At 45.4% G+C, this 27,754-nt stretch overlaps 6 protein-coding genes across 7 annotated transcripts; 1 reads left to right on the top strand and 5 right to left on the bottom strand.

The window, feature by feature from the left end:
* Window positions 1–88: 88 nt before the first annotated feature.
* LOC122320752 (glycine-rich cell wall structural protein 1.0-like) lies at window positions 89–987 on the bottom strand. Of its 2 annotated transcripts, none has more exons than XM_043209104.1 (2): window positions 587–987; window positions 89–526 (listed from the first exon to the last, which is right to left on the bottom strand). In XM_043209104.1, exon 1 carries the CDS (start codon window positions 985–987, stop codon window positions 658–660), a length of 330 nt encoding a protein of 109 aa, XP_043065039.1. In that variant the 3' UTR covers window positions 89–526; window positions 587–657. The 2 variants fall into 2 exon arrangements, with proteins under 2 accessions (XP_043065039.1, XP_043065040.1); XM_043209105.1 differs by having other exon boundaries at window positions 89–523.
* On the bottom strand, window positions 307–20,150 carry LOC108092006 (CCR4-NOT transcription complex subunit 6-like). The gene is given in 9 exon segments (XM_017191435.1): window positions 307–1,831; window positions 1,893–2,020; window positions 2,022–2,206; window positions 2,635–2,703; window positions 18,375–18,550; window positions 18,852–19,038; window positions 19,100–19,228; window positions 19,415–19,446; window positions 20,038–20,150. Coding segments are annotated over 8 exon segments (1,659 nt in total). The 5' UTR covers window positions 19,422–19,446; window positions 20,038–20,150; the 3' UTR covers window positions 307–1,053.
* Window positions 3,692–17,487, bottom strand: LOC108092005. Its single transcript, XM_017191434.2, has one exon. It carries the CDS (start codon window positions 17,094–17,096, stop codon window positions 15,288–15,290), a length of 1,809 nt encoding a protein of 602 aa, XP_017046923.1. The 5' UTR covers window positions 17,097–17,487; the 3' UTR covers window positions 3,692–15,287.
* LOC108092007 (telomere-binding protein cav) lies at window positions 20,068–22,396 on the top strand. The gene is made up of 3 exons (XM_017191437.1): window positions 20,068–20,169; window positions 21,188–21,361; window positions 21,422–22,396. Exons 2-3 carry the CDS (start codon window positions 21,242–21,244, stop codon window positions 22,241–22,243), a joined length of 942 nt encoding a protein of 313 aa, XP_017046926.1. The 5' UTR covers window positions 20,068–20,169; window positions 21,188–21,241; the 3' UTR covers window positions 22,244–22,396.
* On the bottom strand, window positions 22,257–25,850 carry LOC108092003 (transcription factor Sp4). The gene is given in 3 exon segments (XM_017191432.2): window positions 22,257–23,544; window positions 23,547–24,245; window positions 24,248–25,850. Coding segments are annotated over 3 exon segments (2,943 nt in total). The 5' UTR covers window positions 25,569–25,850; the 3' UTR covers window positions 22,257–22,621.
* A 1,073-nt stretch (window positions 25,851–26,923) lies between these two features.
* Window positions 26,924–27,698, bottom strand: LOC108091858 (signal peptidase complex subunit 3). Its single transcript, XM_017191238.2, has one exon. The coding sequence runs from the start codon at window positions 27,605–27,607 to the stop codon at window positions 27,068–27,070; it is 540 nt and encodes a 179-aa protein (XP_017046727.1). The 5' UTR covers window positions 27,608–27,698; the 3' UTR covers window positions 26,924–27,067.
* Window positions 27,699–27,754: the final 56 nt, after the last annotated feature.

Below are 27,754 nucleotides of genomic sequence, written 5' to 3'. Positions count from 1 at the left end.
CCAAAATAATAGATATATACACATAGTTTGTATCTTGTAACACCGTATTTTCTTGAGACCCTCCTAAACAAAATTTAGAAAACCAACATTTCGATCAGTTAAATTTGCATAGTTTTTCTTTTACTTAGCGTTTTCGTTTAGTTTTTACACAATGTAATTTTACTTTTTACTTAATGCATAAGTGGTTTCGGATATCCTTTACGAACTGCTGCTAATGATTTTGTTTTGTTTAACGAAATAGGCTTAGATTTACTTTGTGGCTATGTGATTGAGGGTGTTGTTTTCAAGAACATAACAGTTGACGTATGCATATTGTATATAATGGATTTATTCGATGGTGAAAACGTGAAGTAGGATAAAATCAAAACGAGAAGCGCGGAAGAGGAGTGCAGCAAGTAAATTATATTCCTTCCTATTTACGATTACGATCTTAGTTAATGGGTTGCATCGGTGAGTCCACTTTGCGATCCAGCGCACAAAGCGGCGAGACCTCCACAACGTCGTCAGCTTATAACTTAGGGTTCTTCTGGGGGGATATTTTGGGTGGGGGATGGTTGGAACAAGAGCTTGAGGGATATTTACGGACCGATGTTAGAAATCAAAGTTTTTGTCGTATGTCTAACTAAAACGGAATCTTGATGCGAGCAGATCGCCACGTCAGTTGGAAGCGGCATTCGGCGGATTGGAGGCCGGCTTGTCCGCAGGCGGCGGCGGCGGGGGATTGCCTGCTTTTCTCGTCGCTCCACCAAGAGCTGCCGTCAGTCGATGGCATCCGCTATTGCTGCAGCTTCGTCCCCTGTAGCCGCCTGGGATCATGAGTGCTCCGCCGCCACTGCCGCCACCGCCACCGCCGCCGCCAACAACTCCGCTTCCACTTGCACCTACTCCGGCAACGCCAACGCCACTCCCGCTTGCAGTCCCACTCCCGCTAGCTCCCCCACTGGCAGCCGGCGCACGCGTGCCCGCCGGCGCCGTCGTCGTCGTCATCAGGGTGCTGCTGGTGCTGGTGGTGGTGCTGTTGCTGGTGGTGGGTCTGCCGCGTCGATTCTATTGCTACCGGCGATTGATCAGCCCGTTGGGAGGCGCCTGTTGGCTGGCCGTGTGCATCAGTTCCAGCTCCACCAGCAGCGGGAAGTGATCGGAGGGTATGTGCGGATGGGGGCAGCCCACCACCTTGTTCTCGCGCAGCCAGTCATTGGAGACGGGTCCCAGCAGGCCCAGCGGCACCATGCCCGTCTTCGTGTAGAAGATGTAGTCGATGATGCCCTTAAAGTCGAACGTGTAGTTGGTGTGCGGCATGATGTCCTCGCTGTAAGCCGAAGCCAGCTTGAACGAGTGCGTGAACTCGTTGGTGTCGTTCGAGAGCAACCGCTGCAGACAGGACTTGTAGCCCATGTCCTTGAAGTCCAGATGGTCCATCGCCACGCGCCCCTTGCCCAAGAACTCCACCACTCCCGAGTCGGGCAGCGAGTTGAAGTCACCACACAGCAGCAGCTGAACGGCGTTCGAGTCGTTCTTGTGACCCGGCCGGAAGCTGTGGCTCGCCTCGTCGATGATCGTCTTCAGCTCGTTGCTCAGCATCATCGTCTGGATGAGCTTCACGTCACAGAACTCCGGATCCCAGTGAATGTGCGCCGTGCAGACGAGCAGCGGCTGCGAGATCTGCGTCACCTCGGACATCGGCTCCCAGGCGTTCTCCTTCACCTTAAGCAACGCGGCCAGGCCAATGTTATCCTTGGGCATCACGCGGTTCAGCATGTTGTCGGAGCCCTCGGCATTGGCCATCGCCAGCTGGTTGAACTCAATCAGGGACTCCTTGATCAGTGTGAACCTGTTTAGGGAATTCTTTGCATTAATATCTTATCTAGAAAACGAATATAGTTTCAACTTACTTGGACGCCCTGAAGAATATCGCACAGCCATCGACATACTTCCGCTCCAGCTCGGACATGGTCTTAGCTCTCGATTTCGGCGAAAAGATGCCCTCGTAGCCATCGTTCTTGAGCTCTGGCAGGAAAAAAGTGGTAAAACTGTTCCGTCTCGATCTCCTGCAGACTAATGATGTCCGCCGCATAGTGCCTGATCTCGTCTATAATCGACTTTTTCCGGTATTCCCAGCAGAGCGCCCACGATGGACAGTATCCGTACATTTGACGCGTCGCGTACTTGTCGCAGAGCACATTATAGCACATAACCGTAAAAATGCCTAGAAGATGGAAAATTAATAAATTAATATAGATCAAGCTTGAAATTATAAACTGCATACCAATCTTTACACATTACAAATCAAGAATTTACTTCAACAGATACAGATCAACAGATATTATATTAAAGTTACTAATATTCAGTAAAACGAACGTATCCATGATATGCAGAGTCAACTATAAGGAAATGGCCTACAATTTTTTAGTGCTGTTGGTTATGACAGACTAGCTGCGAGCGTCAAAAAATAAGGTGAGTTATAACCAATTTAACTAAATATTTCCCAGGTACTTATTTTCGCTAAACGACTTATCGAGGAAGCGAAATAAAAGCGGCCTCGTTTAGCTATCTAGGGCAACTACTACAAATAGCTTGGTAATAGAAAATTCTTGCTGGCCGAGTGGCGGCCATTAAGCATTAATTATAACTTACAGGCTGGTCGCGTTTTGTTGGGCTTGGCCAGTGGCAGCCAGGGCCTTTGGGGCGGTGGATTGACGGTGACTGCAAAGAAAAAGAGATACGGATGTGCCGGTGGTTAGTAAAGTTGGGCGAGTGAAAATGCCAAGCTGCAAGAGATTATGAAATTAGCACCCGCACATAAAAGTCCCCAGCTCACGAGCACTCCGGATTATCTGTACGTTTGTTACCCCACTGACACACTGCTGCCGTGGCTCCATCCACGTTCTCCCACAACCACGACCCACCACCACACCAACTTCCCCTGACCCACAGCTGGGTGCAGAGATTGCAAGCGGTGAAAGTGACATGCACAAGCAATCAAATCGCTTCCGCCTTTGGGTTGCCCCACCGCATAAGCGCGGCACCACCACCACCAACCATTCGAGTCAGGTGGTGCTGCTTCACTTTTTGCATACACCACGAAGGTGCAACCAGCGATGGGTGCCCAGATATCGGTGGTTGAGGCAGCCAGGTACTTAGGAATTTACTTGTGGTAACTTTTTAAAGAAAAAATATGGTTTGAAATGTTCGCTACTAAAAGGTAAAAGGTTTGGTGTTGCATGTATAAATATATTTTTGGAAAACCTAGGAAGAAAGTTTTCAATTTCGTGTCAGAATTAATGTTTTAAATTGTATCATGATTAAATTCTGTTAAATTCTTTGCTTTTATTTCGCCATTTAGAAACCTTCTTATCTTAACTTGTTGCTAGGTGTACAAATTAGTACCCTTTTCAACACTGATGCTGCGGGAACCACTTACTGCGTGATGGGGGAGCACTGGGCGACCGCTTACTGCTGCATGGGCTCCGCCAGCTGACTGGAGCGGGTGGCGGAGCTAATCCGGCAACCGGCAACGACTGCGACGACTGGGCGTAAAACATGCGGTGTGGAGGCAGGTGGTGCTGCGGATAGTGCGAATGGGGCGGGTGGGGCGGATAGCCTGGGTGGTGCGGGTGGTGGAAGAGCTTGCGAGCCACACCCGCCCCACCGTTTCTCGAATTGGATGCCGTGGCTGGGCCGGTGGTGCTTACAACATAATGCCGCAGCGATGTGGGAGCCACGGCTGGAAAATAAACTCAGCGCTTTGCGATCGGTCGGTAGTTGGATTCTATGGCAATGGGATTGTGGAACTTAATCGCTCCGCTGGACGACACAGCGGTTCACTGGATTGCTCTGCTCTCTCTGTGTCTCTCTCTCGCTCGCTCTCACAGAAAAGCGGTAGCTGGGCTCTTGGCGATTTGTTTTGCTTTGTTTCGCTGACTTGTTGATTGTTTTTGCATTTCTTTTTTCCCTCTGGTAATTTTGTGCAAACGGGCGACGGCGACTAAAAACTTTCACTTTTTAATAAATTTTGTGATTTTTTTTTCATAATTTTGTTTCTGTCTGCGCCTTGTTTTGTTTTTTTTTTTTCGGCTGTGCTTCTCTTTCTCTGTCTCTTTCTCTTCTCTTTTTTTTGGATTTTTGCTGACAGCCTTTAATGACTACATTAACACAGCTTTGATTGCATTTTAATTGTACAATTCGTTTTTAGGATCCAGCAGTCTTGTTGCTCTTTTATTATGCAAATGGTTATTTAATTGAAACGGCGCAACGAAAATTACAGAAGGCGCAAGCAAATGAATCACCGAAACGAGAAAGGGATTTATAATACAAAAAAAATGCAAACGTAACTCGTGTTTGAATGATTGTTGTGTTTGAAGTGTAAGTATTAACTAAAAAAGCTGAATTACAAAACGTCAAACAAAAGACTTAGACAGCAAACTCAATGCCATCTGTTGTGAGCAAGTGGGGTGTCCCATCCTCATCATTGGTGGGTTAAAGGTGTTCGGTGTTCAGTGTTCAGTGTTGGCTGGAGTTACGAAACAACAAAACCCATCGACGTACACCCACGCACCCACTCGAGTTGAAAAACTCCCATCCGCTGAATGGAACGAACGCATGGTAAATAATTTCACCGAATTTGTGAGTGATTACCCCATGGACAGGTGTAACAAAAGGCACACACATCGAAAACACTATGGAAAACAAAGCGATCAACGAAACTTAAAAGCAAATTTGTTCAGCCAGCGAAGCGTGCCATATTTATTTTGGCCGCTTCTGGGGGAAGATGGATTGGAATCGTGGATTTGGTTAAGGGGAAGTTACAGTGGAAAGTTGTACCACTTTACATCTATAATTTCATGTGCATTAAGGCACCCCCAATATTTTATGATAATTACCTACATTTATTACAATTTTTCTACAATTTTGCCAATTTTACTAACAAACCCCATTTAAATTATTTATCTAAAAGCCAATATTTCTAATGCATAAACGTTTTTACTTTCCTAAGATAAAACCGGAGAACTACTTATGAAAATGCTCATTACCGAAATGAAAGTGAAAACGAGAACAGGTTTTTATATGGTAATTGGGAGATGTTTGCTTGCTCTACTTTTTATGCTTGCCAGTAGTTTTTAGCTAATCTCTTGCAACACAAAGTGTATAAGTAAAGCCATCTTAAAATATTGTAAATAATGTTATAGAAGGTTAAAGACAGTTGCATTAACAACCCTAATAAAATTCGACTGGCCTCTTACTTTTCCTCCATAGACTGAAAACTTCGTTCGATCCTTTGCTCAGTTCTACAAACACGATCACTCATAAATTTCCAATGTCGCGCAATCAAGATTGCTTGCTGCTTAATGGATGCATATCAATTATTTTTACTCTCTCTTGACACGGTAAACTCAAAGTGGCATTCGACGGTTCAATATTCGCCTAGCAGCCCGATGTCACGCCATATCGTGTCGGCCTATATGCCTTTCCGTAGCTCCTCCCACCAATCCCACCGATCCCCCTCTGATTCACCACCTTTCCCCCGCGCTCTTCATAATCTGCTTCCCTCCGCGGGCGCCACTAGAAAGCCCTTTCTATCCGTAGTTTTCATGGTCGCTGCTTGCTGCATTTGAAAACAAAAAGAAACGATATGAAACACAATAGCGGAATCCAAAAAGAAGAGAGAAACACAGAAAAACAGAGCCAAAGACAACAAACAAAAGTTCGAAAGGCAAAAACCCAAGTGAGCGTATCGAAAAAGAAAGTGAAATTCAAATTGAAATTTGGTGCGATTAAAAACGCCAAGAGGCCAATGCAGAGCCTGTTGTTTTGGTGTGTGGTGAGTGTGTGTGTGTGTTGTATTGGCCAACAATTTCGTATGCACAACACGTTGGTTTTTTTGGGGGGGAGGGGGAAAGAGGGGAACTATCGAATTGGAGGCCTGCTCCGAATAGAAAACAAAAGTCAACTCGCCACTTGCCACACTTCTTCGAGCACTTGGAGCAGTGCAATTAGATAACTTGTTTCATTTGCACCAGTTTTTCCTCGCTCGCGATTCGATTTGATCGCAGCAGCAGCAGCAGCAATTGACTGCCAATGTTCAATGGCGTTCAGCAATCGCAAGTTGCAAGTTGCAAGTTGCAGGTTGCTGGTTGCCAGTTGCCAGTTGCTCACCAGGTTTCTGACTGGTATTGGTTGTCAGTCCACTTCAGTTGCCGTCGATGCGATGCCTCCACTTAAGACAATCTGGCATTAAAATCATAATAATGAAACACAATTTAAGGTGCACTCCAGGCACTCCAATCCACAGAGGCACAAAGCACAGATGCGGCCAATATAATAGTGTAGAAAGTAAAGCTCAACATAAATTTAACAATCCCCAGCAAATTGATTTATTTATGGCGAATTTTATTGCAGAAATTAGAGGAACTAAAGCTGGTAGTTAAATATTAAATTGAGAGCTTTTACCTCTCAGAAGTGATTGGAGATGGGCAATTGTTTAATGAGTGAAAAACCCCCTCTGAATCCCTATTCGCTTGCCCACAAATGTGGGTTTCCTTGCACATATGTGCGTGTGGGAAACCAGTTGGACAGCATTGGCCGCTGCATTTCTTGCCGGGTTTCACAGATCGCGGCTCGGATCGTGAGCGCCATATTCAAAAGACTCCAATTGTGCTGCGTCACATGGAAAATCAATTGAAAATGTGCGCGCACAGTGATTATGCACAGGCGAGCGGATGACGAGTGGCAACAGCAGCAGCAGCTCCACCATCGGAGGAGCACCCCATCTCCACCAGCTACGCCGGCAAGGCGAAGCTCCATTGGCAGTTGGAGGCGCAGACTGGCGTGGGCTTTCTTTTCGTCGAGCTACTAGACACACAAAAAAAACATTTCCAAAAATAAAAAACTTTTTTTTATATATATTATGGCTTTAAATATATGCCATAATATCCACGTAAAATGATAACCAACTATCTTAAAAATGCACATAATGATAATATCTTAATTAGCTATTGCTTTTGTTTTGTAAGTATGTTGAAAGAAAAAGTAAAATCTTTTCATAACTTCAAAGACTTTAAACATTTTCCCAGCAAAAACAAGATTTATGCAAACTTATTATGTTTTGTGATAAGATAGCAGCACTTTCGCTGTGATCGGACACCCATTTTCTCCAAGTGCAGAATGGCAGACTGGGAGACTGGCAGGCTGTGGCAGCATCTTCGTAGGAGGCAGGGGCTCTGCCTCACGCGATCGGCCAACAATGCCGCACGCTGCTTGGTTACGTTTATTTTTCTTTCGCTGATCCACTTTTAAATCTTTGCGCGCACTCGCAGTCGCAGTGGCAGTGGCAGTCACAATCGGGTACTTTCTCTCTCCCGCAGTTGGAAAGCGGCGACGAGACAACTGCCTACTGACTACTTACTACTGCATACTGTATACTGCATACTGCCGACTGCCTTTTGCCTGCTGACATTGACACAGCCTGCAATGGGCCATCCGATCCAGCCAGTCAGACATCCATCCAACCAACCAACCAACCAACCAACCAACCATTCATCCGTTCCTCTATCCATCTAACCATCCAGAAAGACATCCCCAAGGAAAAGACATCCACAGACTTGCAAATTGATTACTTCGTAACAAAGATCTGCACTGTAATTAAGGCATCCTTTACTTAATTGCAGGCCCCAAACAATAAATGCTACTCGCAGTTTATTAGAAAATAAAACTGAAATAGGAATAAGAGTCATTTAAGCAACCTTTACCGACTTCTAAACGATCAAAGTCCCCAGAAGTCAGTAAGAACCTACATATAATCTTATAGGTGTCATATAAACTTGTCTCTTCAATTAAAACATAACAACTTTATCAATATACATGTCTTTTGTGTTAAATAAGTATAAAGTTAAATATGACAACATTCCTAGATTGCCTACATTTTATATTCATAAATTCAACATTTTTGGCTATATTATAATTTTTTTTAGAGCTCAATTTCTTCTCCAAATTTCACCATTCTCAGAAACTAATAAATTAACCCCTTCAAATCGTTTTGCCCAGAAGACAGAGAGATTTACTCGGTCAAGCAGTCTAGTTAAACTGATATATTGGATAAGTGAGCTTCTTTTAAAGACATGAAGTGCTAAAATTCGTGAGGGGTTCCATTAAGAATGGCTTCTTAAACACTAAAAATGACTGTATAGAGAAATCGCAGTCAACATGGATGGTGCTCTTTTTGTTTTTGTTTTTTTTTTTTTTTGTTTTATTTTCGCTGACTCGCATTGACGGGTCTTGAGCAGGAAATACTTGATTTTTTTCCCAGTGCAGTTCGGCCTATTCCCTGGCCATAAAACTTTCTAACCATTTGCACTTCCTTTTACGCAACAACAACCTTGATAAGACTGAAAAAACCCGGCCAAAAAAAAAAAAAAAATGAAACAACCGGCAAAACGAAAACTCAAACGAAAACGAAACGAAAACAGGCTGTAAGCTCACTCACTTCCGCATTTAAAACAATAACAATAACAATAAAGGCGAGACGCGACCAGATGAAAAACATTTCCGATTTCTGGTGCATATTTATAAGAAATATGGGCCAATTATGCGAATTACCCCACAAAAAAAAAAAAAAAAAAAAAACAAGAAAAAAACGAACGAATCAGCCCAACAAGCAATGAAAATAAAAACGGAAAAAGCTTCGCCATGACAAAGCACAAAATAATATAAAACCCGACCAAAAAAAAAAAAAGAGTTAACATTTCGTAACCGAAATAACCGTTAGCATTCACAGAGGCGGACAAAAGAGGCGGGAGGGGGCGGGGTTCCTGGCGGCACCGGCCCCAAATCATCGGCTGCTTTGTTATTGCCCTCGCAACACTATTATAATTTTTGGCACTAATATCATCATCATCGGCGAGCGGAGCGGAGCGGCTGCTTCTTCACTCCCAATTGCAGTTATAAATACCGGTTTCGCTATATAAATAAACCATTTCAGTTGTTTGGGGCCGTTTTGTCATACACAACGATACGTAAACGGAGCGAAAGCCGGGGTATATTGTATTGGCCAAAAGGGTTAACAATATTTGGAGCACTAACTTATGGGCAAGCCATACAATAAATAATCTCCAGGAAATGAAGGAGATTTGAACTCATAAATCTATGGTTCTGCGTAGATATAAAAAAAGATTTTTAAGAGAAATTTAAGAACCAAAACAAAGTTTATTAATAGATCATTTATAATTCTTTCTATAAGTTTTTTTACAAATTGTTTTATAATTATTTGCAATGCACTTGTACAGTCTTAAATGGTTTTAAATTAACTACAATTTAATTCACATTTTCTATTGCAAATCGCACTTCAAAGGGTAACCAGTGAGTCGATGACCCTCTGAGTACTCGTATTTCATCGCTCCACTTCCTCTTCCCACATTATAATTCGGCATGCTCCACTAAATCGGCAAACGTTGTGGTGGGAATCGATGACGCCGCGATGCGTTTAAAATGCATTACAAAGCACAAAGTTGTCGTAAAAATTGAATTAAATAAAAGCCGAAAGCAAGAAAACGCATAATAAAGCGACGACGAGAGAGGGGAAAAAGATCAACTGACTTAAGCCAATTAAACGATTAGGTAACAGTTACAACAATAATGGCAGTCGTAGCATCAGCAGCAGCATCGTATGCACACACAGCACACACAACACCATCGTCATCGGCCAGAAAAACAGAAAAAACAGCAGCAAACAGTAACAATAAAGCTCAGACGAGTCGGGTCTCGAGTCTTGAGTCTTGACTCGAGTTATAAACCTACATAGAGCGGCTAAATTTGTACAGCCAACGGTGGGCCACTGCCACTGCGAGTGGCAAACGGAGGAAAAAAAACCGTCAGAAACAGAAAAAATTAATTCATGTTGTGCTCATTTCGTGAGCGGACAAAAAAAAACGATGAAGAATAAGTTACAACAAGAAGTTAAAGACCGCTTTTAAGTTTGAAGATCGAAACACTCTAGCAGATGGTTTTTAAATTGAAAGCTTTCAGATCGGAGACACAGTGATTATGATTATTATGATAGATACTTCATAGGATCCCGAGTGAAAAGTAGTTCAAGATCAAGATTAAATAGGAAATAAAAACTGCTAAAAATTATTCTTTCTTTTATCTATAAATCATCAGTCGTTCATACTGAATCAGAAATATAGTAGAGCTAAGTAAGAAATTTTATTTTTAATGGTAAAAATAAGGTAAAGTTCTGCATTCTTAACCTACTTACTCCAATATAGGGTAGTAACCTTTTCTTAGAGTATAATACAGCAGCAGTAAATGAAGCACAAGCCGCTCACAAATGGTAGAAAGAGTTAAGACTTAACACCACCGATCCGACCCTTTAGCCGCTCTCCGTCCACTTGATTTATGGGCTACCAGCGAACCTCGATGGTGCATCTTCTTTCTTTCCGCTGGGGTTTACGTCACAGGCGACATTAGACCCCATCCATAAATCCTCTGTCCGGGAAATGATTTCATCATTTCGAGCTGCAGCCACGCACTGCGAGAGCTTGGCTTATATAGTATATATACTAGGTAGTAAATATGAATGGCCAGCATAATGACAATGAGATGGATGAGTGGTCAGATGCGGTGAGCCCAATCGCTTACTCTGCGTTCTAATGGCAATCTTCTGCCCGAGGGTTTGCAATCTCCACTTGTGACCTAATCAAGCACGATAATCGATAGGAATCGCAGTAAAAAGCAACCCAATTAACTCGGGTTAGGTAATACTGACACACTTTCGGTTCTGTAACTCCGACTTTCTTACATTTCTTCAGTGACCCCATTAGGTTTTTCAACAGAAGAAGCGTTAAGTAACAACAAATTGGAACTTTCTTACAAAATTGTGTGGCTTAAATTCCTAAAATCTTAATTGAATTTAACCATAGTTTTGCGTGCCAAATTTTAGTTCAACTTTAGTTCCCACTGAAATAATTAAAATGCCTCCGATTTCAACTAAAATCGGAGAGGGGAACGAATTAATGAATTCTTCTGTTTCTGTTATCTCCGAAAACAATCAAATTTACACATTGCTCAACATGAATACAAATTTTACGCCGCCGCCAAATTATTCAAAAAGTGGAGCCCTTCATCTTTCTTCGAGTGGCTCATGAATAGTGTGGAATACTTTGGCTAATGTGCCAGACAAGTAGCTGTGCTAACTGCAATTGTCTGTGAAAATCCACAGCCAAGTCGACGCGAGAACGGCTGAAAAGAAAATCAACGAGACGGCCGACAAAAAGCGAGGCAGCCAACTTAAGACGACCCAGCGAACGAGCAGACGGCATTAAAAGTGGAGAATAAATGTAATAATGACATTTGGGGCCGTTAGGAGTTGGATTCTTAACTGTTTGACATTTTGCGTAACCTTTTTCGTAGACATTTGGCCTTTATTCGGATTAACCGCTTTTTTTGTTTGTACCTCTGTACAGAGGAAGTTGAGATAGGAACTTGGGCAACGCCAACGGACAGCGATGATGCTGATGCTGATGATGATGACGAACTACCGGCCAGTGAGTGTGTGGCCCACTGAACTGGCCAAGTTAATTGGAAAACGAAACTTTCAATTTCATGGCGAAATGCTAATTTCTGGCCAAAGAAAAAGTCAACTGGAAAAGCGGCAGAGCCAATTGACAGGAAAACGTGGGGGAAATGGAGATGGAGGATGGAGAACAGCGAGCCTAACTGAAAAATCACAGAAGTAGCAAGCAGAATAAGTAATATCTTCCTTTGGTTACAAATAAGTACCCTCTAAAACTTTTCTATTACTATTTAGTGCAGAATTATAGTATCATCCTTCCCCTAAGATCCTAAGATCCCCTTTTATAAAACCCAGAAACTGTGAAACTATAAGATTCTTAAATACTTATCAATTATATTATAATCGCTATCCCTATTCAATAATTTCCCTTATACTTTCTTCAATTTCAAAACACTTCTTAACTATTAAACCTTTTTAGGTCTTCCCCGACTTCTATAACACTGACCTCTGGGGTTCTTGAAGTCAAAAGGTTATCGTCTGAAAAGCTCTGCAAATAGAACGACAAATTTAAAGTACCCGCAGCTAGAGAAGGTGTGGAAAAACAATTAAACTTCAGAGGCCAAAAGGAAAATAAGAAAAACAAGCAGCCAAGAAAGATGGCTCCGCTTCGTTGGCCAGCGGCTATATCATCCATACTATATGGTTGAGAACTACAACAAAAGCAACAACAACAACAGGCAACAGGCAAAAGCAAAAGCAACGCGACGCATTTATTGACGTAGCCAAAACACATTAGCCACCGCTGTTGGCCAGTGGTGGTGCTCCGGTGGTGCGGTGGTTTGCTGGTGCTAGATGGTGGCCGATGGCGCAAACAGTGTTGCAAATGACCCAATTATCCACTGACCCACTCAGCGCTCGTCCGTTTGTCCGGGTCCGGAGTGCGGAGCTTGGATCTTGGATCTTGGAGCTCGGAACTTGGAACTTGGAACTTGGAGCAGCGGACCTCCAGAGGTTTCATTCAGTATTGCGAAAGAAGAGAAGTATGAAGCCCTAATGGCCGGCAGTCTGGCGTCTTTTAGAAGCCGACTTAACAAGCAGTTAGCCTGGCCCGGCTAGAACTCCAAATGAGGCCCTAAAATGGAGACATTAATTAGCCTAATGACGGGCACAAAATGCCCAGAAATAAATTTGCCGGTTACGGTTATGACAGCGGTTAATCTTTTTTTTTTGTAATTTTTTTTTTCTGGTTCCTCTTCATCTTTTGCGAAAGCCGGCAAATCAGAAGCAGAAGAAGCAGTAGAAGATTCACCCAGGTGAAAGGTTCCCACTTGGGCTTTCGGTAATTGAAATCTGTGCAGCGGCCTCCAAAGCCAACTGCCAATGTTTGGAAAGTTCATTTTCGAGTGGTGCATCGGGGTTTTTTTGGTTTTTGAGGAAGGGTTAGGCCTAGAAAACGCAGACTTCTGTTTGCTTTTCCGGCTCAAACGTGCCTCATTAGATGCTGGAGGTTTGCTTTTCGTTTTTCGGACTTTTCTCGTTCGGCTTCTGCGTTATTTCAACACCTATTTTTGGGGCTATCAAAACAGCAATCAAGTTCTTTTTGTTTGACATTTTTGTTTACACTTTTTATTGAGTTCTCTCGTTCGGGCTTAATCAAAATAAATAAGTTGGCCATATTGTGTTCTTTTCGTGTGTGGGTTACAAGCAAATGAAGTGTGGTATTGATGATGGGTTGGTTGGTTAACTATAGGATTGTTATTTGTGCAAAAACGATGCTTACGAACGAACAAAACACTACAATAGTACAATACGAGAGGGAACACAATACGATACAATACGATGCGATACGAGCTAGTGAAAATATTAATTAAATAAATTAGCTTCGAGTGGTAATTTCTATCTGGGGAATGGTAACACAAACTGTCTGCCGGAACCTGCCAATGGAAAATCTGTGACATTTTCCAGCGACTCGCGATGCTGAGACTGCTTCTGCTCTCAGCCAACACGATTCGAGCCAAGTTAAGTCGAGCTTCGAGCCGGAGTCGAGCAGAGCGGAAAACTTCAAGCAATTTCTGCGCGCGAGCTGCGCGTTCGTGAGTTTCTTTTAATTAAAAAAAGGCGAAAACTTTTACTCGCCAACAACTACAACAAGTAAGAAGTAAGCAGGTAACTAGGGCTGCTCTCGATTTTCAGATTTAGATTTTATGCTTGCTGATCTCTGTTGGAATTAATTGTGCACCAGATCTTCTTTCGGCTGTTTTATGCGCCTCAAATTGCAGACAAGCGGGAAATGTGAATCTTAATTCGAAGATATAACATGATACGATGATACCGATCGCCCATGGTTAAACTGAGAATGAAACTCTCACTTGAAATTTATGAATATTCAATCGGAACGAACGAATGAGTTGTCAGTTCAGTGCTGCAATGCGTTTCGAAACTATTGTAATTCAATTTTGAAACTGATTTCCGATTTAAGATACCATTAGAAAGAAAAGAAAATAATCAATGAGTATGAAGCGAATACATTTACTTCGTTTTGAAACGCATTGCATTTATAACTAGTAGAACATTGCTAAAAGCCACTAGAGATCCTTTCTGTTTGTGTCCCCCAATCTAAGGATAAATTAGGTCTTAATAAGAAACTTATCGACTAAAAAGTTCACGTTGTAGCGCATGGATTACGGACTAAGTAAAAACCAAACCCACTAATCAGATAACATAAAACAGAACCCAAAAACTATAGAGATACACAACTAACATGTAGGAACGTTGCTTAAGATAAAAGTTAACACGCGGACTCTCCTCGGCATCAAACAAAAAGTCCCAGATCTTGGGATGCATTGGATTGGAGAGGTTTTTGGCCCTATGGGTTAACGTTAATGCACAAATAACAACAACAATTAAATGTAAGTATATGGTAGATACAGATATGTATATGGGTACGATTAAAGTATCTCTAGGGTTCACATCTCTGTGTACGTATCTCTACGCGATTTCTACAATTTCTTCTTCTTTTTGCGCCACAAAATCTGCATAGGAGTCGCACCCTTCCCGTAAGTCCCCCACCCGCAGCTCCGTCATTTGTGGTCTTGGCAAAAAGAAAAAGAAAAGAAAAATGCCTTAAAAAAAATACAGATATACAAAACGCTGCTGCCGCCGCCGCCGCCGCAGTGAAAGTGAAAGTTGAAGTTGAAGTTGAGTTGAGTTGAAGTGGATGTCGGACTTGGACTCGGATTCGGATTCGGATTCAGATTCGTAGTGTGTATGTGCGGTATGTACAAGGTTTCCAGTTCCCCGGCTTGTCTTTTATAAGTTTCCATTTAGCCGGGGATCGTAGTTTCCAACTTTGCCTGCCTTCTTCGCCCATTTGGTCAACTTGTTGGCCTTTTGTTTTTTGTTTTTTCGCTTCGATCGCCAAGATGATGATGATGATCACGCTGATGATGTGATGATCGTCTCACATGTGCGTTGTATCCATTTAATGGGTTTTCTTCTTTCTCCAACGACATCGTTCGCTGGAGTTGCGCAACTTGGGTTGGGTAGAAAGATTTTAAAATGCTTTCAGCCGATTTACATTTTTCCCCGATCGAAAAAGCCGCCCACGCATCGTTATCTCGTCTCACGTTTCTCCAAATCGTCGCAAAATGAGCCACTTTCTGGGCCGCAGTATCTCCTCAGTATCTCAGTATTTCTCATTTTTCTTCTTGGCTGTGTGATTTTGTTGTTGTTGCTTTCTCGTTCTCGGTTTTTGATTAGTTTTTCCACTGGCGTGGCGTCGTCACGAGATGGTGGAAAACGCTGGCTTCAGCTTGCCCACCGTGCCCAGTATCAACCTGGTGGTGGGTGTGGCCCGGCTGTCTGGGTTCAGTTTGGCAGCTGCCACTTGGTTGTCATCGTGGCTGCCACCACCACCTCCACCAGCACACGGCTGGTGCCTTCCCCCGCGCCACATTAAGCCCAAACTATTGGTGTTGCTGCTGCCGCTGCAGCTGCTGCTATTGTTATTGTTGCAATCCACGAGAAAATCCAAGGCTGTGGGCGTCGCATCCGTCAGACTCAAATGCTCAAAGTTAAAGACGAGGCCCGCCGACTCGCAATTGTGACTGCCAGCGCTATCCAAGCCACTGTCGCTGGCTGCTCCCGATCCCAATCCCGATCCCGATCCCAAATCCGATTCCGATTCCAAGACTCCCGCCTGATCGATTGCATTGCAGGTCTCGATTAGTTTCCGTGATATCTCGTTGAGGCTCTCATCCAAAAGCGTCTCCGCCTGGGCGGAAATCGAGGACGAGGAGTGGTTGCCCAGTTTTCCGCCTCTGAAGCAATTGCCAAACAGATCGTTGGCTATATTAATGCCACCCAGGATGTCACCGTAACCGGAATCGTCGCTCAGGCATTGAGAGGGCGTGGTCACGGCACTCGGATGACTTCGCTGCGATCCGATGACACCCACTATTTCCGCCCGACTGCTGTCGCCGGTGATGGGAGCGAACTCCTCCGTGGTCTCCTCCTCCTGCAGAGCCGATGATGAGCTGATGGGCAGGCTTTGACTGCAAATGGAGCTGTCGCAGGAGCTATCCGAGTGCGTGGACGAGGTGGAGGAGGAGGACTCCCTGCTGCCGCCTCCCTGTTCACTGGACGAGGCATCCGAAAGCGATCGCCGGAGTGGATAATCCCAGAGGGAACGCAGTGGGTCACATTCCCGGCAGAAGCACACTCCGTGCGTGTGATCATGCTGCAGTATTCCGGGTGGCAGGTGATAGGATCCTCCTCCTCCTCCAGAGGGATAACCCTCCGGGTTGGTAATCTTGGGCTGCATATCCCCTTCCATTTTGAGCAGCACACCATTGCCCGGCTTGCGATCCTTCTTGCGTCGCTTTCTCGGCTTGATAATCCTGGGCAGGCAGGTTTCCGGTGGAGAAGTGGCCTGATCTTGGCTGGAGGTATTACCAGCTGGCTTCTCCTGGCTACTGAGCACTGGTGGCGCCGAGTTCTGGTAACGAAGGGCTCTCGATTTGTCCGCCAACTTGAAGTTTGCCTGACTGCTCATCGGCTGATAGGCACTCCAGTTGGCCGACACCGGATGATGGGGATGTGGATGTGGCCGATGGTGCTGCAACTGCTGTTGGAGGTGCTGCTGCTTGCCGCTCTGCTGCAGCAACGGCATGCCCTGGGCGTGCACCGCCAGCTGGGACATGGTGGCGCCACCAAGGGGCCATGTTGGACAGGTTTTCGGAGCAGATTTCCTCAGCAATCTCTGGCGCTGCGCGGGCGACAAGTGACTGGAGGCGTTCGAGATGAGCGGTATGCCGGCGCACTCATTGATCCGCTGTTGGTTGACCACTCCTCCATAGCCTCCGGTCGGCTGTCCTGGCCAATTTTGTGGCGGTCCAGCCGGAGGACCATGATGCAGTCGGTATCCCGATGCCGGAAGAACTGCCTGCTGTTGCTGCTGTTGTTGTTGTTGTTGGCTTCCGGGCCAATGGGTCAACGGGTGCTGATGGTATCGCAGGGCAGCGTAGTTGGGCGGCGGTTGTGGTGGTGCTGCTGTTTCTGGCGCCCTGTAAACGGCCACATGCGATCTCATGCTGTTGTTGTCTTAGTCCCAAACAAAATCCTGGCGGTGGATCGAGTCGATTGCACATCACTTGGCCGCTTGCTTTGGCTTCTGTCTGCTTGAGAGCCACTCGGTGAACTCAATGAGGCATTTCGGTTGGCCAACAGCGATACGAGCGGAACAGAGCAGAGTAGAGCGGAGCGGAGTAGCAGCGATTCCACCGCAACGAAATGAAAAGCGAACGCCAAAAGAAACTGGGACACGGCGCGATCGCAATTACGAAACACAAGCGGCGCATGCGCGGCGGTCGCGAACGGGTTTCCAGCTGGAGAGGCGCACTGGATCAGAGAGCAGAGTGGAGCAAGTGCGTCCGCCTCGTAGCCAAGCGAGCGGCAGACTGAAGTCAGCTGCTTGCGCGATCGACGGCGAGGGCCGCCGGCTAACAGTAAAAGCCGTTAATACCTCTATGCCTCTCTTACGTTCCACTTGGCTTACACAAAACTCTCTGCCGGCTCAACTTGGCTCTCTCTTTCTCTCTCTCTCTCTCTCTCTATCCAGCAAATGTCCACCGGAGAGCAGCTTTTTCGCTTTTGTTTTTGTTTTAGCTTTGGCTTTTGCTTTTGCATGTCGAGGTCGTGCAGTTCTTCTGGCCAACTCCGCCAATTGTTGTAATTGTTGCATTCAATTATATATTTTTAATTGATGCCCGGGCATTATGTTTTTGGCATTAATGAGCAGCCGTGAGTTTGAACTTTAATTATGGCGGCGACAACAGGTTTTTGCGGCCTATCCTGAACGTAAGAAAAAAAACCTTACCTACTTTAAACTCCTCAACTTTTGGTGGATAATTATTATCCCGTATTAACCCCCAGTTCATATTTAATAAGGATAGAATTGGTTTTTTAGAAAACAACTCTCAATAAAAAACTATCTGGATAAGAAACATCGTTTATAATTTGTTCCACCCAAAAGGTAACATAACATTAAATAGCAATGATCTTTTGGAGTTTATTTAATGTACATATATTTAAAGTCGAAATCTGTACCGAATTTCTAATATTATCCATTTAACTTTTTAAACAAGGTCCCAGTCCCATCACATAGTTAAAATACCCTTGATCCCGCAGATCTACCAAAAACTTTCTCTTTTCGGGAGCCTTTTTCGCGTGCTTTCCTTTTTTACCCCCACACAAGCACACACAGACGGCAGGCAGACGCACACCTGGGAAGGAGCTGCTCACGCACCTGGCGCGCACACACACACACATACATGGATATAGAGATATTGTGATATAGGGGGGGACTCACATGACAAGTTGTCCAGCATGTAGGTGAGCAGTTTCTGCGTGCCATTTGGCTCGTTGTAGATGTTCATGAACTCCTTTTGCAGCGGATTGCCCATGAGGCCGAGTATGATGAGGTGGAACAGCTTGCCGATCTCGTAAGGCAGCACGCGCAGAAAGTTGTTGTTCAGCAGCAGTTCCCTAAAAGGAGCAGAGTCGATGGAGTTGGTAAGTGAAAAGCCCGGATCACTGATCATTAGGGCCTATGTCTAGATAGCGGTCTTATTCCTATTAGTTTTTAACTATTATTATATTATTTTAACTTAATATACAAATCTATTTTTATTTAAAATAAGTTAAAAGAGTAAATAACTTAAATCATCTTTTCATTATCTTGAATATGACTTTGGCTAAAATTGCACTGACAAGCACTAAAAAATAAACAATTTCTTTGCACTTTTACAAGCATTTATATAAGCCTGTCCCCACAACCAGCACTCACCGCAGCTGGATGAGCTCACCGAGCTCCGCGGGCAAACTCCTTAGCTTGTTGCCGGACAGGTCGAGGGTCCTTAGACTGGTCAGTATGCCGACGTCTCCGGGCAATCGCAACAGTTGGTTGTCGTTTAAGTAGAGGGCGGTCAGATGTTCAAACTCCCACAACGACGGACTAATATTGCGGACGCAACCTGATCCAAAATAAGGGGATAAATTAATTAAGTTAACTTAGCAATTTAAAGTATTACTCACCCGTTATCTCAAGACCACTCCAATTCGTCTTCTTGCCAGCGGCTATATCCTCCTGCGACAAAAAGATCTGCTGCCTGCGATTGGCGCTGTCGTATTTGTCTTTGTTACGAGACATTTTATAGTGATTGCCTGTTCAGGATACATCAAAGTAAATAATATTAGTCGTTTCAGATTGCAGATATGGTACGTTAAAATCTGGTTTTGTTTTACGGAAGTTAGGGCTCATGTTAGGAGACAAAACCTCACTTAGCAACAAAAATTAATGTTTTGAGTTATAGCTTAAATTTATTAGGAGTATAGGAATCAAATTATAACCTTTCATAATAACCGCCTGATGATAAGCGTCTCTGCAAAATATTAATAAAGTGGTTTCAATTATTATTTTGTATTAGTCAACAAAGGGGGGTTTCGAGGATTTGGTTTTGGTTCGGGTTTCATATCATTGGAAAAGCTACTTGAAAAATGAAAGCAGTATTTTAAGGAAAAACAGTATTGGCTAGATTTTGGTTTGACTGTTATAACAAGTGTTGGTATCTCCTTGTTTTAAACTAGAATGCTTCAGATTGTTATGTTCTATAGCTGTCATCCAAAAAAGTTAGCAATTAGGGTTCGAGTTTTGTTTAGGGCCCTGGGGCACAATTAAATCGGACAAGTTGAACTCAAAAATAAGTTTGTACAAAGAAAAATAATTTAACTTTTCGGGGTTCTGCTTTTATTTTTCGCACAGCTGTGGATTGTAAAGTTTAAATCATAATTAAATGCAAACGAAAAGGAGTTTTACAAGCGCGCGCAAAGTGCAAGCGCACACACACACATAACGACGCAGGCACACACAGACACACTGAACAGTTAGAAGACAGAATGGCGTGGGCGGGCAAAACAAGAAGAAGAGTCGCATATTGAAAATTGGAGCTGGGATACCTGAAACCCGGGATTACCTGGATCAGTTCACTTTTTGTAGGAAGTCACTTTTCTCGGATTAGGATTCGAATTTACTTGCCGCCTCTCCTCGTTTCAAGCGCACTTTTTGCCTTTCGCTCCTAAATAACTCAATAATTTTGAAAGAATTGGTAAGCCACAACCTCAAGTTCAGCAATGTCTTTGCTCTGTTCGTTACACTAGGAATTTTGCTAACGCTTTTAGTTCTTTTTTATTTTGTTTTTTTTTGTGCTTTTTTCTGTCTATCGAAACAGAAGCGACGATTCTGCTATTTCCCTACTCGTTTTGGGTCGCTCTTCTGCTGCGCCTCCGCTTTCCATTTATTTATCGCGCGACTCGTTTTCATTGTCGTTTCTTGTTTTTGTATACATGGTGGCCACTCGGAGTTGCCACTCGGTTTTATCAGCGCACGATATCACGGCAAAGTTTGGCCAAAATGCGTGCTTGTTTGGCTAACTCAAGTCTGGCCTAATTTTGAAATAAACTGCTAAGTAACGTTTGTGTTTGCATAGAACTAAATGGAGTTTTTGTCAAAACAAAACAAGCACACAACACTCACTCCCACAGACACACACTCGCACACAGACGGTCACAGATATGCAGGGTTGAAATAAAAACACGTAGAGATTTCGTACTGTTTGCTTTGCTAGCCACTTTTTTCGGTTTTATCTATTTACTGTGTCAACTCGTCTTTAATCACGATATATTTGATGTGTTGTCGGACTCTGGCTTGGCGATTTATTTGTGGTTTTTGCTTCTGCTGCTATGTGTAAACTCTCTTTCCTCGCTTTCCTTCTTTTCCATTTCTCTTTTGGGCGCTTGTTCGGTTACGCGGGACTGGCCACTCGCTGCCTATCGGTTAATCGCGATTTACGTATTTGGGGTTGTCGACATCGGTTCAAAAAATAGCCAAATAATAAAAAATGAGTTGGAGAAACATTATACGCTAATAGGTACACGACAAGTGTTCAATGAATTTTCATTCACGCCTAAATTTACTAAGATTAATTTTAGGGCAGAATACAACTTGTCTAGCTATCAAGGACTTTAGCTATTAAAACTATCACCACCTGCGCCTTCGATAACTTCGTACCAATAGAAAGTTATCATCTTTGGCTTGACCGCCAATTTTTTTTGTTTTGTTTTTAGTTATTCTACGATTGGATTTGTGTTATAAATTGATGTACTGATTTGTCTCGTAATATGCCGGTCAGAAAGATGTCAGACTATCTGAAGCGATATTTCGCCGAAGAAAAACAACAAGTTATGGAGGGGTGCGAAGAAGAAAACAAGGAACTCACTTTGTGGATGTACAATAAAACGGTAAGCAAAAGCCGAAATAATTTAATGGTTGAAGCTTTATAGACGTCCCTGTTATCTTAGAGCATAACTGAAGAAGATTTGGCAAGGACGTACACAGAGGACGAGGTGCGGGAACTTTGCCAACGCACTAAAGTCAAAGTAAAAATGACGGTCAATAATTGTCTATATGACGCTAAGAAGCGTTTTGATAGAAAGAACCGATTAACGAACCGATCCGAACGCTTTGTCAACGCCATGCTCATAAAGGCAGTGAGCCGAAAGATGGTTACACCGTACTCGGATAAGGAAATGGAGAACTACCTGGATTTGGCTAGCGCACAGACTAAAAAGGACAACAACGCAAGGCTGGATCGATGGAGCCAGAAGCGGGGAGTAATTCCTACATACACAATTCCCGAAACAGAGGACCAAGAACCTGAACATAGTGCTGTATTGAACGCAAACGATGTACCCAGTCCAACATCACTAACCGATCCAGATTTCTATGGCACTGCGCCTCCGGAGGGCGATGCTACAGGTCAACCCGACAGGGATGAACTTGAATGGGGTGACATAGATGATTTGGCCGGGATTGGTGTTGAGGATGAACAGCCGCACCACCAAACTATCGGTGTTGAGGATGAACAGCCGCACCACCAAACTATTGGTGTTGAGGATGAACAGCCGCACCACCAAACTATTAAAACACAGGTCGAGGAATGCCCAGACACGCAGTTAAACGAAACCTGGATGGAAGGTTTGGGTGAAATCAATTCCGAAAGCATGTCCTTAGGGCCGGAACTTGGTACGCAGAGCACGCAGAACACCGAACGCATGCCCAACACGGAGTCGGAGTACGATGTCTTTGGCACCCAAGTACCAGTCTCGTCCACCCAGGAGTAATAAGAAATGGCGCTTTAATCAAGATTGAAAAATTTGAATTTATTTAGTTTGTTTAGTTTTTATGTGCCTATTGAAGGGTGTGTAAAAAATTGGGTAAAAAACATGAGTCCCTTAAAATCGTTTAAAATTAATAATAAAATCTTAACTACAATACGAGGCTCGATTGAAATTATTTACACTAATCTACGATATTCCGCAGCCGGAACTGTACACGGAGTGAAACATTTGAAATGCTCGCTTTTACATAATTACGCTATGTACAATTTACAGTTATGCCTAGTTTACATGGTACATGGTCCCACGGGGCGTGGCAGGGATCGGTGGGTGCTACGGGAAGTGGTCAAACAAGAACTGTTCCATGAACAGCGACTCCGAATGCTAGTTGGACGAGTTGTCGCCCGGCTCGCTGACAGCGATTGTCATCTTTGCCTCATCGCTGCTGTCAAATTCCGGCTCCTCGTCCTCTTCCTCATCCTCGCAATCGTCCAGCTCGTCCTCGGCCATTTCCTCCTCGTCGTCCTCTTCGGTCAGCTCCTCATCCTCTTCGTCATCCTCGTCCTCGCCGAAGCTGTCCGCGCCGCCAGTGGCGTCCACATTCGGCAGCTGAACAATTGTGGCGCCGCCAGGCGTCACAGTTGAGCCCGCAACCGTTGCCGCCACACTGGACGCACCACTGCCCGCCGTCGTCGTCCTGCCGCCCGGAATCTCTATCGTCACAATGCCACTCATCGTGCTGATGCTCTTCGGCGCATTCCCACTCTTGACGCCGCCCTCCTGCTTGATGTTCAGCTCGATGAGCTCGACGCCCGAGCGGCTCTTAAAGTGCGTCTTGATGTGCTTGGACAGGTGGTCGCTGCGCATGAACTTCTTGTTGCACTCGCGACACTGGAACCGCTTCTCGCCCGTGTGCGTCCGCCGGTGGCGCTGCAGCTCGTCGGAGCGGGTGAACCGCTTGCCGCAGAACACCCAGGAGCAGACGAACGGCCGCTCCCCGGTGTGCCAGCGCAGATGGGCCCGCAGGTGGGATGTCTTGCCGTACACCTTCTGGCAGCCGGGGATGTGACAGATGTGCTGGCGCTTCTTGTCCGAGTGCTTCTCGCCGTCGGTGCAGTTTGGACACGTGCAGGCCACTCGCTTCAAGCGCGGCTTCGGTTCTCCAGCTGCCGCTCCACCGCCGCCACCCGATGCGCCACCACCACCGCCGCTCGCCACGCTGATGCTCATACTCTGATTGCTCTGGGCCGGCGTTGTTATCGTCGTCCTGCCACTATTCGTACTCCTTATGCTGGCAGCCGCTCCCTCGCCTGTGTGGTGACCGCTCCTACTTGACCGCCGGTCGGGGCGATCGTTATCTGTGCACTGGAGCTGCTCACCAGGTTGGCTTTGCTTCTCGCCGCCGGCAGCGATACGGGAATCGGTTGAGACGACGGAGCTGTCGTGGTGTTCGGTGGATTCGCTGGTGGCTGTGGCAGCGCCGTGATCTGAATGGAAGCCGGTATGCTCAGGCTGGACAGAGAGTTGCCCTCCGTGTGCAAGAACTTGATCTGCTGCTGTTGCGGCAGCGATGTGGTTGGCGTGGGTGCGGGTGTCGGTGGATTGACGGCTGCGGTGATGGGTCCAAAGGAGTCCGGCGGCTCCTGCTTGATGCTGGTTATCATTTGCGTGGGACTCTGCGGCTCCTGCTTGGGCATCACCTGCACATGGGTTGGCTGCTGTACCTGCGCCTGCGACATCGGCAGTTGGGTGAGCACCTGCTGAAAGTTGGCCGGCAAATTTGGCGGCAACTGATTGGCGTGGATAATTTGCACTTGGCCCAAATTTGGGATGTTCTGTATGGGCAACGCCTGCAGATTGGGCAACTGCATGGGCGCAGGCACTGCAGTTGGAGCGGGCGTTGGAGCTTGTGGCGCATTTTGTCGGAGCTGTGCGGGAATCACGGTCAACTGTTGGCCCTGGGCATTCGTGATGGTGATGGGCTGGTTGGGAGGCAATTGTCCCCCGCCGAGGCCTCACTGATCGCTTGAAGGAGTTGCTGGTGTTGAGCCTGAACCTGCTGCTGTTGTTGCTGCTGCTGCTGTGCCTGCTGCTGCGCTTGCTGTTGCTGCTGCTGAACCTGCTGCTGTTGCTGATGGGTTTGCTGTACTTGTTGCTGTTGCTGGTGAGGGTTCTGGATATGTATGATGTTGGCGTTCGGCGGCAGCTGGGGATACGGCATGGCCAGTTGGACCTGCTGGATTTGCCCGTTGGGCGTCACAATCTGGGCGATCTGCGAAAACTGCGGGATGATCTGCATTTGTGAGGCGGCAGGCATTTGCAGGGGCTGCGCCTGCATCAGATTCTGCAGTCCACCGCCTGCCGTCGCAGCTGCCTGGACAGGCACATGGACCGTCTGATAAATGGTTTGTCCGGCGGTCGTTTGAACCGGGATTTGCACGGCCACCGTTTGCTGCTGCTGCTGGGGCACTGCCTGTGCAGGGAACTGCACTAGTTGGGGACGCAACTGCAGTTGGCCATTCTCGAGCTTAATCGATTGCCCGCCACCCAGCAGGTTGGTTAGGTTGCCCAGCAAGCCATTGGCTGCCGCCACCGATGTGGGAATTTGCAGGTTCGTGCCGGGGATGGTGATGCTGCCAGGCAGTTGCCCCGCAGCTCCACCGGTTGCTGCTGCCGCCGCAGTGCCACCATTCGCAGCATTCGCTGCCTGCGCCTGCTGCTGCACGGCTCCCTGATGCACTTGTTGCACCTGCTGCTGCTGTTGTTGCTGGATGAGATTGGTAACAGGTATTTGGATGTTCGTGCCGGGTATGCTGATAAGCTGTGTTGGCTCCTGTCCCAGATTGTTTAGATGCTGCAGCTGAATGCAATTGGAGGCCGCAGGATTGGCTGACACCTGGGGAGCTCTTAGGATCTGGCCGTTGGGCGTGATGAACGCCTGCTGCCCGTTTATGTTGACCGCCTGCGCGGTGGCCAACTGGGCGTTTAGGTTGGGTATGAAGATGGCCTCCTGGCCATCAATATTGACCGTTTGCATTGGCATTGGCTGGACGATCTGGAACATGTTCTGTGGCATTCCGGCCGCCTGAGCTCCACCGGCCACCGCTCCGCCGGCGAACTGCGGTGGCATCTGGTGGATGTTAATGATCTGCTGCAAAGAAGGTGCACTCTGGGGCTGCGCTTGTTGCTGAGGGGCGGCGACCTCAACGGTTGTGGTGGAGACGGCACTTGCTGCATTTGGTGGCGCCGTTTTAGCCGAACCACCAGCCGCCGAGGTCGTGGCTGCGGGCGCATTGTTCACCGCACTGGCGGCACTTTTGTACTGCAACATTGCAGCGTTTTTAATTGAGATTACGGCAGTCACAAGTGTATTGAGCAAAACATGTCCAGTTTTTTTCGCTCAGACGCGCAACTCTTCCCAGCGAATTGGTGGCATTCAAACGGTGATGGCACACATGGGCTCATGTACAATGATGCGCGGCGGACCGTCGCTTACATTTGGACAAATAAATAACGCGAATTTCAAAGGTTTTTACGAACGGGGGACAATTTGAGCGAGGTTTTAGTTTTTAATTTTGTTTTGACAAACACAAACGCAGAAGAAGAAGAAGATTGATGGGTCAGAGTTGCTATTCACTGTCTATCACTGGACCGTCAATCGATTAATCGATAATGCCAGTACGATAGCAAAGGCTCCGTTCACAGGACAAAATCTATCCTTAAGAAGTGATTTATCAGTGACCATCCTGTTTTCAGAAAAACGACAAGTTACGATTTGAAAATATAAAACCTTTCTTCAGTAACTATTTGTTAAGTAAACATTTTTGTCAATTATCAAGATTTTGACTCCTATATTTTCCCATAAAACAATCCATTTTTTAACTAAAAAAAAACTTTTTATTAAGTGTTAACCAAGTATGTATATTTATTTAAGAAACAATAATTATCAAAAAGTGTTATTAAGGAACTTGCTAATTGATTAAACAGGTTCTAACATGCCTTCACCAATTAGTCTGAACCAAATTGAACTTCGGAAGTAAGCGTGCAGATTAAGCCCTTTTCAAACGAACGACCGGTTTTAGCCAACAGAGGTTACTTTTAAGTTAGTGAACTATGGCACCCAACTTTCTTTAGTTTCTTTAGTATTGTTTTGATTTCTTCAGCGATTGTCAGCATGATTTCTGCAAAAATGGTGTGTTGTTCATACCTTACCAAACTATATCCGTGATCCGTAAATTTAACTTTATTTTAAACGCCTACAGCTCCTCTTTGCTGCCCTTGTGGCCGTTTTAGTAGTTGGATCTTCGTCGGATCTGGTGAATAAAGTTTTAAAAAGAGCAATTATAAAACCGAGTTCCATCCCAACTCAAGCTTCCCAGACTGTTGTTTCCTCTACCGACAAGCCGCGTTTTGAAACGAAGAACCGTACTCTAAGCGGATCTGCTCTTAAGGGCATTACTGGATGACTTTTAAAATTCCAACGCTATCGAAATATGAAAACATTAATGCATTCTTGCTCATTTTTAAGCAGAAGTTCATTTAAACTATACTATTAAGGCATTTTTTTTAAAATAAAATGAGCTTATATTATGGTTTTCATTGTTGAGACACAATCTTTTGTCATCAGGGTATTACGTTTTTAATCAACTCCATTCAAACGTAAGAAATAACATAGAAACATACAAATTTGTTAAGAGTTTTTCCCGCATCCTTCTGAATGCAGGGAACTCAACCGGATTCAGTCCGAAATCTTTACAGAGATTTTATTTTGGGTTTTATTAAATACACACTACAAGCTGAACCAGCTACAAATTATCATAAGCCCTAGCTCTAAATGGACGAGGTGGCGTAGTCGGCCGGGAACTTGAAGACATGCTTTCCGGTGGCCTCAACGGAAGGCAGAAGTCCGGCGTTGGGAATGATGTTCCACGAGAGGTAGAGTGACACGTTCCTGTTGTCCTTCAGTCCGTTGCCATCGTCCCAAAAGTAGTACTTGGTGTTCAGATTCTTAAAGTCCAGCACAGCGTTCTCGCCGCGCAGAATGATCTTATCCCAGAGGACCACCTGGTTGAGCTGGTTGGCCGGAGTCTGGTACTCGGCGGTCAGGTAGAGGAACAGCTGCTTCACATTCCAGTTAAAGATGCCGGTGAGGTTCGTCTGTAGGTCAAAGGTCACGTAGCCCAGGTCGTGTTTCTCCCGAGAGGCTCCGTAGTCCGGCACATTCTTCACCAGCACTCGGACGGTATTGATGTTCGCCTCGGTTGAGTAGTCCAGGAAAACGGTAGACAGAAAGCAGCTGAAAGTGAGGCAAGCTAGGACGCTTAGGGTGTACGCCACCGTGGCGTTTCCTCGTGTTAGCACCGTGTGCATCGTTAGGTCGCTAAATCAGCTTCGGCTAATAAAAATCCCTGGAAATCCGGCGAATGACACGTAGTGTTGTTAGTTTGTGATAAAAATTAGAGACGGAACAAAGAACTGCGTTTATTCGATACTATCGATATTTTCACATATAAGCAG

The sequence above is a fragment of the Drosophila ficusphila genome, unplaced genomic scaffold, assembly GCF_018152265.1.
Source record: "Drosophila ficusphila isolate 14025-0441.05 unplaced genomic scaffold, ASM1815226v1 contig_791, whole genome shotgun sequence".
In the NCBI taxonomy this organism is placed as follows: domain Eukaryota; kingdom Metazoa; phylum Arthropoda; class Insecta; order Diptera; family Drosophilidae; genus Drosophila; species Drosophila ficusphila.
The sequence above is the reverse complement of the archived record's forward strand: the minus strand, read 5'-3'. Positions and strand labels throughout refer to the sequence as shown.

What these genes read in the sequence shown, in the direction of transcription:
- LOC122320752 (XM_043209104.1), bottom strand. Translation starts at nt 987, where the DNA reads ATGACGACGACGACGGCGCCGGCGGGCACGCGTGCGCCGGCTGCCAGT.
- LOC108092005 (XM_017191434.2), bottom strand. Translation starts at nt 17,096, where the DNA reads ATGAGATCGCATGTGGCCGTTTACAGGGCGCCAGAAACAGCAGCACCA.
- LOC108092007 (XM_017191437.1), top strand. Translation starts at nt 21,242, where the DNA reads ATGCCGGTCAGAAAGATGTCAGACTATCTGAAGCGATATTTCGCCGAA. An exon ending in TGTGGATGTACAATAAAACG is followed by an intron (nt 21,362 to 21,421) that starts GTAAGCAAAAGC and finishes CTGTTATCTTAG; the next exon opens with AGCATAACTGAAGAAGATTT.
- LOC108091858 (XM_017191238.2), bottom strand. Translation starts at nt 27,607, where the DNA reads ATGCACACGGTGCTAACACGAGGAAACGCCACGGTGGCGTACACCCTA.